Source organism: Sciurus carolinensis, chromosome 1, assembly GCF_902686445.1.
Source record: "Sciurus carolinensis chromosome 1, mSciCar1.2, whole genome shotgun sequence".
NCBI lineage: Eukaryota > Metazoa > Chordata > Mammalia > Rodentia > Sciuridae > Sciurus > Sciurus carolinensis.
This window is the reverse complement of record NC_062213.1, coordinates 130,016,008-130,029,523: the sequence shown is the minus strand read 5'-3', so window position 1 is coordinate 130,029,523 and position 13,516 is coordinate 130,016,008. Positions and strand designations below refer to the sequence as shown.

The window sequence follows — 13,516 nt, the reverse complement described above, 5'->3', positions numbered from 1 at the left end:
AACCACAAACTATCTGGTTCATCATTCCCATCACTCACAGTAAAAACTTTTACCTGTTTAAGCAGCTTCTCACCAACCCCAATCTACTAGTAATCACTGACCTATGTTCTGTTCTATGTGGATTTATCTATCCTGGAATATTTTCTATAAATGGAACTATACAATATGTGAAATTTTGTGTCTGGCTTCTTTCACTAATTTAAGGTTTTGGAAACTGATTCACATTATAGCATTATTAAAGCTTCAATCCTTTTTATAGCTGAATAATATTCTACTGTATGAATATATGACAACTTGCTTATCCATTCACCCATTAATGGACATCTGAGTTGTGTCTACTTTTTTTAATACATAATACTGCTACAAATGTGTGTACACATACTTGTTTGAGGACCAGTAATTCATTCTTTTGGGTATACAACTAGAAATTGAATTCCAGAGTACTATAAAAATTGTTTAACTTTTTGAGGAACTATCAAATTTTTCCACAGAAGTTGACCATTTAAAATTCCCACTAAGAAATATGAGGGTTTAACTTCTCTCTCTTCTCTTCAATACTTACTATAGAATTTGTTGTTTTTTAAATTATAGCCATCTCAGTAGTTGTAAGGTAATACTTAATTATGATTTTCATCTAATTTCTTTAAAGACTAATAATATTGAGTATATTTCATGTATTTATTGATCATCTGTGATCTTCTCTGCAGAAAAGTCTGAGTTCTTGCTCATTTTTATACTGATTGTTTTTGTTGAGTTTGAAAAGTTCTTACATATGCTGCATGCTAATCTTATTAACTACATAATTCACAGATATTTTCTACCATTCTATAGGCTGCCTTTTCACTTTCTTAATGATCTCCTTTGATGTACAAAATATTTTAATGAAGTCCAATTTATTCTTAGATGCTAACAGCATATCTAAACCCACTGTAAAACCCAAGATCATAAAGATTTATCACAATATGTTATTCTAAGGGTTTTCAAAACCATAAAAATGTAATTTTAAAACCATAAAATCATATTTTTAAACAATTGATCCATTTGAGTTAGTTTTTGTATATGGCAATGTTTTCCCAGCACCACTTGTTGAATAGGCTATCTTTTCTCCAATGTATATTTTTGGCACTTTAGTCTAACATGAGATAACTGTATTTATGTGGGTTTGTCTCTGTGTCTTCTATTTTGTACCATTGGTCTACATGTCTATTTTGGTGCCAATATCAAGAAGGCATGTTTTCTGTATGGAAGCTTCCCCCAGATTGTCAAATGCTTTTTTCTTCTTTACATCATTCAGTCTCTGGTCAAATGTTATTTCCTCAGGGAAGCATTCCATAACAGTTCTTACTATAATAGCACCCTATACATACTACCTTGCTCCTGATTTCTTTTTCTTCAAGATCTTTATCACCACTGAAATTATATTTATTTAATTTGTCTTTTCAAACCAGAACACTGTGTAATAGCAGGCTTCACTTTTTCTTTAGTATTGTACCCTCTGCACTTAATATTTTGTACATTAGTTTTTCAAATGAATGAATTAATATTCACTCCATTATAAGATATCCATATCTTATAGGACTGAACAAATACAAATGTTTACACAAACTGAAATGACATCTTAACAATAAATTATCAAATAAAATGACAGATGTTTTATTTCTCATGATTATCTAATTTACTTCCGCTTGTATTTATAGAAAAAAAGAGAGGGGTTATCATAAATCTGGGGTCAAAAACTAAGTCATTTAAATGTATGTTTAATATGGTCTTTGCATAAAGAATTCTAAAGTTTAAGGAGATCTGAATAAAATGAAATACTACCCACATCTACTAGGAAGGTTATTATTAAGTACAAAAACAAAACAAAAATAAAAACAGAAAATACCAAGAGTTGAGAAGGATGTGGAGTGATTGGAAACCTTTGTGACATTGCTGATGTCAATGTAAAATGGTATACTACTGTGCAAAACAGTTTGGTGCTCCCTCAAAAACTTAAACATGGAATTATATATATAATCTAGTAACCCCACTTCTAGGCATATACACAAAAGAACTAAATGCAGGCACTCAGATGGTTATACACCAATATTCATAAAAGCACTTTCACAATAGACAGAAGTAGAAACAACATAAATGATGACTAACAAATGAATGAACAAAATCATTAAATACATATAATGGAACATTACTCAGACATAAAAATAATAAAATTATTACATATGCTACAAGGACAGACGTAGAAAATAGTAATGTTAAGCAAATAAGCTAGACACAGAAGGACAAACATTGTAAAATTCCACTTATTTAAGTTATACAGAATAAGTATATTCACAGAGATAGAAAGCAGAATAGAGATTATCAGGGTCAAGGAAGAAGGGGGATTATTATTTAACCAGTAGAGAGCTTATCTTGGGTGATTTCACAGTCTAGAAGTAGAGGTAAACAACACTGTAAATATCCTTAATGCCAATGAATTATAAACTTAAATGACAAATTGTATGTCATCAAAAAGAAAAAGACAGTGAATGAATGAAAGAAAGCAGACAAAAAGGTCTCATATCTTATATATAAACTTTAAGAAAAGGCAAAATGATGGTGATAGAAAGCAGACACGTCACTGGGCTAGAGGTGAACTGCAAAGAGACACAGGGAAATTTTGATAGTTATGGAAATATTCTTCATTTTGATTGTGTAGGGGTTATACAACCATTATACATTTCAACACATCAAATTATACTTAAAACTGATGAATTTCATAGTATGTAAATTATGCTCTACTAAAGGTTATTTTAAAAATGAGAGACCTGAGATAGTCTATAAACATTTTTAATACAAAACAAAACTGCATTCTTGAGTATCCAAGATTAAACAGTTAAACAACTAGTTCCATATATGAAATCTAAAGTTCTTTAAATCATATAAAATGCTATTTGCCAGTAGCGAGGAATGGTGGTGGATGGTTATATTGGTGATTCAATATCTCCTGTTATAGTACAGATGTAAAATCCTTATTCTGGGAATTTAAGAATTTATCAAGTTATACTGGAAGGCTATAACCAGAACATTTATCAATAGGTGCTCATTTTCTACCAGTAGTATAGTTATTACTTTGCAAAGGAACCACTTCATCTATCAAAATTCTAAAGGATAAGATCTTCTATCTTGGGATGTGATATTCGTTCTGCCTTTAAAACCATGTATATGTACACGCTAATCATTTGCACAGATTTCTTTTCAAATATTTAAAAATGACTTACATATGATGTTCTTCAAAAGTCATCTTTACTGAAGCCTAAAAAAAAAAAATCCAGGGCTCCCACTCACTGTCTTTCCTACACTAGCCACAAGAATAATCTATAAATGATCACACTAGATACGACATTACAAATCATCTTCAAGCTACTTAGAATACTTGGGATTATTGTGCTTCTAGGAAGACTGAATTTGGGATTTGGGACTAGAGGCACAGCTACATTACATTATTACTGGCTAATTTCTGATTTCTTATCAATTAAAATGTTTAGATCTTTGTTATATAAGGCATTGGTAAGATACATCTGAATTTTAAACCTAAAGGACAAGGATATAGATTTTGGGGAAACAATTTTTACCTTCTCATTTTAAAATGAGATTAAACAGTTTTTAAATCTTGATTCATCATCTGACATATTAGCTCCATTTTTAATAGTTCCATGTATAAAATTCCATGTGAAGATTTGAACATATACAGTGTATGTGAAGATTTTAAATATAAAACGCATCATGTGTAAGTTTAAGACCAAAGACCTTTAAACATCAATAGTCTCTTAATACAATCCCCTATGCCACGAGCTACTTTCATCTTAATTTCTCTACCTTGACGAGAAACATAGTCCTGGGAAAATCCGTCAACTTGTAAAAATGTATTTGTGGTTCAGTTTTCATTTATTTCAGATATAATGTTACTCTGTTATAACATACACAGCATATTGGCTTCTGTTGAGTCAGTTATCTAATTGTTCACAAGACAGATGTTCTAGTAATTTTTTCATGAAGCATCATCAAGAACCCTGGATACTTTTTTCAGATATTTAACCTTGATTATCTTCTGTAAGAAATGTAGGGTTGGGGAGATAGCTCAGCTGGTAGAATGCTTGCCTCGCAAGCCCAAGGCCCTGAGTTCAATCCCCAGTACCGTCAAAAAAAAAAAAAAAAGAAGAAATGTATTTGTCCACCTTGAAGTCTATAGTATTTCCTATTTTCTAAAATTCATTTAAAGATAATATTTCTTTGATCATTCTGCAAGTCATTTTGATATCTAAGATATACAACTTAAAATTGGAAATTTAACAAGGCTTTCACTATTTTTTCATTTATTCTGCACACTACTGCTTTTTGCTTCTGTTTTTACAGCTTATTTGAGTTTAAGAGATCATCCTCTTAGTGAGGGAAAAAATAAAAACATTCAAATAGAGATATATTTCCTTTTTGTTTTATTTTGGTTCCACAAAGTAGGTCAATTTTCCTTCAAAAGAACACAAGAGATTCTTTTCATTACACTTAGCACTTTGTAAAAAGTCTCAGTACGTTCTCGTAATTTTTGCCTGCCCAGTAAACTTTTTCTTATAAAACAACCTTATATCCTTTTGATGCACATCAACCTATAAGGCTTCAATAACTGAAGCAACGCAAAAAACTTAATTCATGATTCTAACATATTAAGAGATTAGTTCATGCTACATATAACCATAATGCTTATCTTTCCTTCTAAACAAATCATATTGTACTAATAAATCATGTCAGTTTAATTCCCAACAGGATTAACAATTCTATTTTCATGCTTTGATATTACTGATATTTTATATAAAGGTAGAACAAAATAGGTGAGTTCTAGTTTTTTGAAATTATTATTTTATCACTCTCATTTTTCTTCAATAACATAATAGAAGACATACATGTTTATGGCTCTTTCGATTACCAATTTTTTCTGAATTCTGTACCTAAATGATGTTGTTTCTTTATTTCACTGAAAAAAAGTGATGTCTAACTTTGTAGTCATTCCATTTGCCTTTCAGGCTTGTAGAGTTCTAGGTTTCTACTTGAAAAGAGAAAACTAAAATAAGAATATCTTTTCAGAGAGACAGTTGGCTTTTCTTTCGAATCTTCCTATTTTTTATTAAGATAATCCTAATCTGAATATGGGAATGGAAAATTGTTGCTAATAATCAGCAGTTATTTAAGCAGTTATTAGAACCCTAGGTTAGTTAACATTAATTTTAAAGGATTACTTTTTCTTCATCTTCACAACTTTTCTCCTGTTGAAAAAATGTAGACATATGTCTTAATTCATAATTCCACATCTTGATGTAGGAAGTCCAAGCTACAGAATATCATAAAATCTAAACTAAAACATTCTTAAAGTTTTAAAAGAGATGAATACATATATTCTACATGTGAGTAATACTACATCTGCACAGTGAATAAAATCTTGCTGCCGTCAGGATTACCTATTGTCAAACAGATTTATAAAACCTAAAAGCAAATATGAGATTCATTGCTTATTTTCTATAACTTATAATGTACGGAAAGAAATTATTACCTATTTCTAACAAAACTGTAGGTGGTGGGGAAAAAACTAGGAGTCTTTAGGCCACAGTAAGACCCCTAAATATTACAGAACACAAAATGGAATACTTTAAGACTTCAATTAAAGTAGAAAACAAAATTATTTAAAACAAGAGCACAGAGTTGTGCTTCAAAAAAAAAAATTTTTTTTGGTTTAAAGGGAAAGGGATGAGAAAGGTGATAAAAGGCACTACCAGACTCCTTACCCATTGTTGTTGGTGCTGGAGCTTCCTGATGGTATTTTCAGCTTGCTCCAGCTTAGCACTGGCCTCATCACTCTGCTGTTTGATGGTGGCCAACTCCCGTTTTATGAGGTAGTTTTCCTCAGCCTCCTGGGCTCTTGTCACTTGTCCCTTAGGACATAATTTTTTTGTGTGTAAAGCAATTTAGGATAGATTCAAGAAAGACTGCCTTTGTGAGGTTTAGTTATTTACTTTCACATGTTAAAAAAAAAAAATCACCTCAGAAGAGAACAGCCTAGTTAATTATTAACTAGCAGCTTATTATTGCTCCAGCAAATTTTTGGAAACTAAATGAAAAATTAATTGACAATCTTAAGAACGTTTCTTTAAGTCAATAAAAATTCATGCAATATTACTGAGTTGTACATGCAGGACTAAAATTTTCAACAAACAGCGGTTAATTTCACAGAATCTACAGATTGCCATTTGAAATAAATAGTACTTTAAAAAATAAGGTTAGCTTTACAACGTGCAATAGGTACATATTTGAGTGAACCAGATAAGTTATTAAAAATTAAATTTATGCCCACATACCACCCAAAACATTACTTCTAGGAAAATGCATGTAAAATTGCATGCATTAAATATACATTTCTGAGTTTAGGACTTTCCTTAGAAGTAGAGTTAGAGAAACTGCTTTAAAAAAAAAAAAAAAACACAAAAAAACTATACCTGTATCAATCTATCTGCCAAGGAAGCACTTTCCTACAAAAGGAAAAATTCAGATAGAAATATAAGAGAAAGGAAATAAAAGTGATAAAATTAGGAATAAGAAGAAACAAATGTACTCAAATTCCATCTGCTTTTCATTGCTAATTAAAAAGGACACTTAAAATTTAAAACTTTCAAAACAAGGACTATAGAAAACCATGTTTCTAAGAAGAAAACAAACAAATTTAAGTGATTTTTCATTACTTGGGGCAAGTAAAAAATCTTCTCTTGAAAGCTTACCTTTTTACATCTTTAATTTTAACCATATTATCAAACTACATGTATGAAAGGGAGAAGGAATTTGAGTAAGCAAATATAAAGTGTGACAGCAATTTGTGCCATAGTAACATCCAAAGAAACAAAGCAAGGAAAATATGGCATATGAAATCAATCATCTCAACTTAATAAACACTACTAATAATGAGCAAATGAACTTTTTTTACAGAATTGAACTGATATGTAAGTATTTGAGAAATCTAAGTGCTAACTAACACCTCTAGGTCCTTGAAGCCAGTTAAAAAAGGTACTTAATTTTCTAGAAGCAAAATCCAAACGTGACAATTTCCTACAGCATCTTTATCATTCTGAAGGTTCAACAAGGTAAGAATGCTTTCTTTCTCTGTGAAAATGTCTCACTTCAAAGACAAAAAAACCCAAAAACAAAAACAAACAAAAACACCTAGGAAGTTGTGTATCTTACTCTAAATCAGATTTAGGAGATGGGAGAGGAGAAAAAAACAATTGAGCTCAACATTCATGTGGCATCACCAAAAAGTAGAAACATACTCAAAGCAACTCTAATACAATTAGAGACAATACAGAAAAGCTGTATTTTACTTAACATAAGGTATCTGCAATTATTATACAACAGACATGTAATAAACATACATCTTTCTACACTGATACTTAATATGAAATCATCTTTTCTTTAAAAATAAAAGAAAGAAACACTGCAAATCATCCCTTTCCCAGTTATTTCTTTCTTGCATATTTATCTATAGACTTTCAGGAAGATTTTAAAGATACTTGACAATATTATTAGGAATATTTATAAACCTACTTACTCTCATCTCTAGTTTTTTAAAAAGAGCATCAAAAAAGTTTGTGAATTCAGATGATGTTTTTCTTTTAATAAAACAAAATTCCTATACTATGTTTTTATTAGTCCATTCATTCTTACAGTATCAGAAACACAACTACAAAAGGTACATCAAAAGCACAATATGAAAAATTATGCAAAATTTCCACATCTGCCTATTATTTTATATGAAACAGAAGAGGTAATGAGTAGATAAAAATAATTCTAACTACTAAAGTTTACACACAACTCCCTTGTACTGAAAATCAATATCACAGTGAAAAAAAAAATACCACAGTGAATTTTTATATAGAGAAAACAAAGGAATGACAATTTTAATTTACTCTGACCAGATGTAAAGTAATCCTAGACCTTAAAGGAATTATTGTCACACTTGACACTTGTCAGGAAAGCCAGGACAACATTTGAACTCATCTTTAAAAAGTAGTATCAGAATGGATTCTCAACTAGATTCTAGATGAACATATTTTTTAGAGGTTATATATAAAGAAAACAAATGATATCAATATCAATCTAATTATAACCCAAGTTAAAACCTTGAATATGAAAGGTCAGCAATTTGTATCAATCAATTTTTTATTAATAACTAGCTATGTGGCTAAATAGCAAGTTAGGCAAGTTAACAGTCAATACCACAACTTAAGAAGATACATGTGCCAAATTTTTTGAGAATTTATTTTAAATATATGGAAAAATACTAAAAGCATTCAACAGAAATTTATAACAGTTACTTACTTACTTTTTCTAATGTTTCAATGCGCTGTTTTAAAAGTCTATTTTCTGTGCGTAACCTCTGCCAAAAAAGAAAAGACAAAATTTTGCTTGCAAGCATTCTGGAGAGGAAAAAAGATTCCTCAATCAAGTCCTAAAAACATGCCATCTTTTATAAATAAGAAGAGTATAAGAAATGGCTACATTATCAGATGTTGGACCATTAAAGGCTCCAACTAAGAAATACATGACAAAGGAATAATTTTATCTTTCATTCCAGCTGTGATTGAACTGTAAATATACACTACAGTATATAAATAATCCTTCTCTTTTCTATATTTAAAAGGACAAATATAAATGTTATAATATCCCCACATTAGATGGAAAAGTTTCTAACCTGCTTACCTCCTTCAAAGCCTATTCACATAATCAGTATTTAAATGTCAGTTGAATGAATAAGAAACTTCAAACATGCATGTTTACAGAATGGCAAATTGTCAGTTTAGATTAGACAAATCTCCATTTATATTATAGATACCAAGTTGCAAAATTTCTTACATTTGAAAACATAACATGATTTATCATGAGTTATCTTCTACTTAAAAAAAAATTAGAAACTCCAACTATGAGTACTGTTTCAAAGTTTAAGAAAAAACAGATTTAAAAAAACAAAAACAAAACTTTACCTAATGGTTCAATGACTACCTAAAAGTTGTCAGAATTACTTTCAGGTATTAAATCCAAATCACCCTACATTTTAAAATATCATCTTTTTGTATATTCTACCATTATAATTTCTTATCAATTCCCTATGTAAATTATTCCTTCAGCTTTGAATCCTCTTTATGTTACCCCTTCATTTTGCCATCCCTGAATTTCCAAACCCCATTTACCTTTCTGTATCAATTTGTTCCATAGAGCTCAACCCAGCCTTCTTCCAACCCTATCTTCTTCTAAATTTCTGCTAAAAATTCCTCCTCAAAATTCCTCCTCGGAAAATAATTTCAACAATTGAATCTACTATTTTCCCAGTAAAGACTTAAATATAGTTTATATAACAAATGAAGTCTTACTTCAGGGAAATAAGAGACTATAAATTTTTATATCTTAAATATAACACAAATTGGAATATTACAAAGATACTATGCAAATTATTTTCTTGTTCTATACACTAAAACATATCTAGATGATTTGAAATGGACATTATGTATGACCTCAGAATACAAAATAACAGCTTGAGAAGTAGAAATTCTTTCAGATTTCATGGCTATTCCTTCCATGTGCAAAATAGACTACCTAATCAATTAATAAACACTGGGGTTTTTTGTTTTGTTTTGTTTTGTTTTGTTTTTGGTACTTGGGATTGAACTCAGAGGCTCTCTACTACCAAGCCACATTCACGGTCCTTCTTATTTTTTTGAAACAGGGTCTCACTAAGTTGCAGAGGTTGGCCTCAAATTTGTGATCCTTCTGCCTTAGTCTCCCAACTTTGACACAACAAGCAAGTCTCTGGGACTACAGTTGTGCACCACCATGCCTGGAAGTTTGGAAAGTCAACAGAAACCAAACAAGATTCTCAAAAGGTTCTCAATCATATTTTATCAACAAAAGGAAACATTTTGTTTCTCCTAAAAGAATTTATAAAATTAAGCTTCAACTAGATAACTAAGTAAATAGTTATTTACAATAGAAATGATGCTAAAATAAAATTTAAAGATAAAAATATTCACCTGGATTTCCTTCTCCCATTCCAATTTTCTGAAATCTTTTTACTAGAATGAAAATCTAATACCTAACTAAATGTTTAAACACCACTTTTTCTTATTATGTTTTGAATGATTGACTGTAGTGCTAGGGTTTGAACCTGGGGCCTCACACCTGCTATGCGAGCACTTTTCACTGAGCTACAATCCCTAACCCTTAACACCTCTTAAATAAATTACTGCCTCCTCTTTTGTGTGACACCTCCTTCATGGAGGAAGACCATTTCAGAATCACTTTTAAATTTCAAGTGTTAACCATCTTTTCTTTTAGACTAGGGTTCACAGTATTTACAGCTTTACAGTGATTTATAATATCTGGTAGAGGTAATTTTCCCTTTCTTTTTGGTACTAGGGATCAAATCCAGGGATGCTCTACCACTATACTACTTCCTCAGCCCTTTTTAAAAAATTTGAGATAGTCTTGCTACTTTGTGATCCTCCTGCCTCAGACTTCAGAGTCACTAGGATGACAGGCATGCACCACTATTCCTAGCTAATTTCCCCCATTCTCCTCCCACCCCACAGTGGTACTAAGATTTGAACCCAGGGCCTCACACATGCTGGGCAAGTGCTCTATCATGAGCCACACCCCAACCCTCTCCCATTCTCATGTTCTTTTATTTATTCTCCCCAAAATCCAGCTACTAGTATATTAAAGTAGTTAAGATACTGAGTTATCTATAGTAAAAGAAAGGAAATAGGGAAAAGAAAAGGGATAGGGGAAAGAAGGAGGGAACTGAAATGGAGCAAATTAAATTCTGTGCATGTATGATTATGTCAAAATGAATCCAACTACTATGTATAACTATCATGCAGTATAACTATTATAAAAGTATTAAAAAATATATACTGAGTTTTGAAGTTAGGCAGATTTAGGTTCAAATTCTCTTTCTACAATTAAAATTTACAAATGTCAGTCAATTTCTCAGGACCTCCAATGTCTTAGAACCTCCATTTTCTCATCTAGAAAATTAGAGTAATAAAACCTACAAGGATACTGGAAAAATTAAATGAGACCGCACAGCACCTTAAGCCAAACAGTCAATTATGAGCACTGCTCACAGTATTTTCAAAGTTAGGCATGAGTATTATTTCACTACTTTTGTCTGTTTTTTAAGAGTTTTTCTTTGGATGTCTCTTTTTATTGCTCTGAAATTTTATAAGGAATTAAATTCAACTAGGTTTGTTAATAAGTATTTTGTTGTGAAAAAAATCACATCTTTAAATAACAAAATTATTTTTGTCTCTCTAGTCATCATTTAAAAATATCTGTGTAAAGTTTTTCGAGTTTCTTAGGGTCTATCATATTTTACATTTAGGTTATTCCTAGATATGCTATTTTAATTTCATTTTTATTTTAAATGAGGTTTCTATTTCCAATACATTTTCGAACTATTTATTGCAGATATATAGTAAGTAAAATCTACCACTTGTTTGACTTGTTATTAATCTTTGCCACACTTTCTAGAATAGAGTGTTTTGTAAACTTTAAAGTGGAAACCTCTAAAAGAAAGATCACTAGATGTGGCTATGTAAAAATACATATTTCTTATATTTGGGAAAAAAACTTTTTTGACTTACCAAACTAGAAAAGAAAAAAATGGGACTAAGTACAAGAATATATTAGTAAAGTAGTAGTGAAATGGAAACTCACTACCAAAAACAATACACCCTGGGAATATTCTTTAGGAAATTTAATTAGTACACATCAAAAGTCTTAAAAATGCTAGTATCCCATAATTCAAGATGCTACTTTTGACAACTAGCTATAGAAAACATAAGGTGTCAAAAAAACCTTTGTATATGAAGATGCTAACTATGAGTATTTTAATTTTTGATAATGAAAAGTGAAAATAACCTAAATATCTCCAAACATGGGAATCTCAGTTTCAAACAACCCACTTTTAAAAAAATATACATATTTTACATATGTATATTTTTTTACGTGGTGCTGAGGATTGAACCCAGGGTCACATGTGCTAGGAGAGCATGCTACCACTGAGCCACAACCCCAGCTCTCAAACAACCCACTCTTTAAAGATCATCTCCCATTCTTTTCAGCTTCTTCACATTAAAGTAACTCAACCCCGATAATCCTCCTTTTCATTAGAACAATCCAGTGATCCTGACATCATTTTATTGTCCCTCAATCCCTGATGTAGTAGTCTCTTCCCCTCTAAACAAAACTTCATTTCCAATCATTATACACACTCCCTTGCGCCTCTCCCCCTTAGCTGTATATTTTGCCTGTGAAGCACTAGTCTGGATTAACTCGCTGAAAACAATATGTCTGTACCTATAGTGGCATGTCTGACCAAAGGAAAATCAGGATGTTTATTTAAATTAGCAATCATTAAATTCAGTTGAACTCAAATGCTTTCTAGCAGTAGAAATTTCCTTAGTACATTCCTTCTCACAACATTTCAGATTACTATTTCATATTTATTCAGAGTTCTTTAAACCGGCAACACTCTAACCCATTGTCACTCAGCTGATAATCTTGCTTATGATTTCACTGAAAAAACTGAAGCAATCAGAAGAGAATTTCACCCCACATCTTACCTACATTTCTGCCCACATTTTAGTGTAGTTTCCGTTATTATGTATTAATTATCCATCCTAGTATACCAAGTTAATCTCCTACCTATGCACTCAATCTCATAACCTCCCAACTCCAGCAATTACCACTATTCATTCATAACCATCAATTTTTCCTACCTGTCATCCTAACAGCATGTAGTTCTTTTTCCCACTTAAAAAACAAAACCAAATATTACAACTTTTATCTGGCGACTTTTCCATTTCTCTCCTCTTGACAGCAAATTCCTTGAAAAAATAACCCCAATTTTTCTACTTCCATGCCAGTCAGGTTTTAGTGCCCGCTACCTCTCTGCTCTTTTCCAATTTATTGTCAGGCTGTTAAACCCAATGGTCATTCTCCATTCTCATCTCCAAACTATTTTTAGCATTTAACACAGTGAATCCTCTCTTCCTGAAACACTTTCTCTTGGCTTCTAGGTCTTTACACTTACCTGGTTTTCTCCTACTTTGCAACTCTCAAGGATCCTCCTCCTCTTAACCATTATTAGGCTTACTCTGTGCTCAATTCTTGAACTCTCTTCTTTGTTTTATCCACACTCATTTGACAAGTAAGCTCATCCATTCTTAATGCTCTAAATACTTCGTCTTGCCAATAATTGCCAAATTTATGTTTTGAGGCTGTCTTAATTTCAGATCTACTTGGCTACTTAGACATTTCCTAGGCATCTTCTTCCTAAAATACCCAAAGCTGGACTCCTGGCATTCTCACTAACCCAGATCCTTTTATAATCCTTTCCATCTCAGGTAGCAAGGTTTCTAATTGCTCAGGTTGAAAAATTTGACTC

The 13,516-nt window shown here is 31.4% G+C and overlaps 1 protein-coding gene across 8 annotated transcripts in view; it reads right to left on the bottom strand.

Moving 5' to 3' along the window:
- Evi5 (ecotropic viral integration site 5) overlaps positions 1-13,516 on the bottom strand; it is a 217,239-nt gene that overhangs the window by 78,436 nt on the left and 125,287 nt on the right. For 5 of the 8 annotated variants that reach the window (XM_047549565.1, XM_047549555.1, XM_047549582.1 and 2 more), the window contains 3 exons: positions 8,396-8,449; positions 6,519-6,551; positions 5,811-5,957 (listed from right to left, as the gene is read on the bottom strand). In XM_047549565.1, coding sequence (XP_047405521.1) covers positions 5,811-5,957; positions 6,519-6,551; positions 8,396-8,449 — 234 coding nt within the window. The remainder of the gene's footprint in view (positions 1-5,810; positions 5,958-6,518; positions 6,552-8,395; positions 8,450-13,516) is intronic. The other 3 variants (XM_047549599.1, XM_047549619.1, XM_047549610.1) reach the window with 2 other exon arrangements.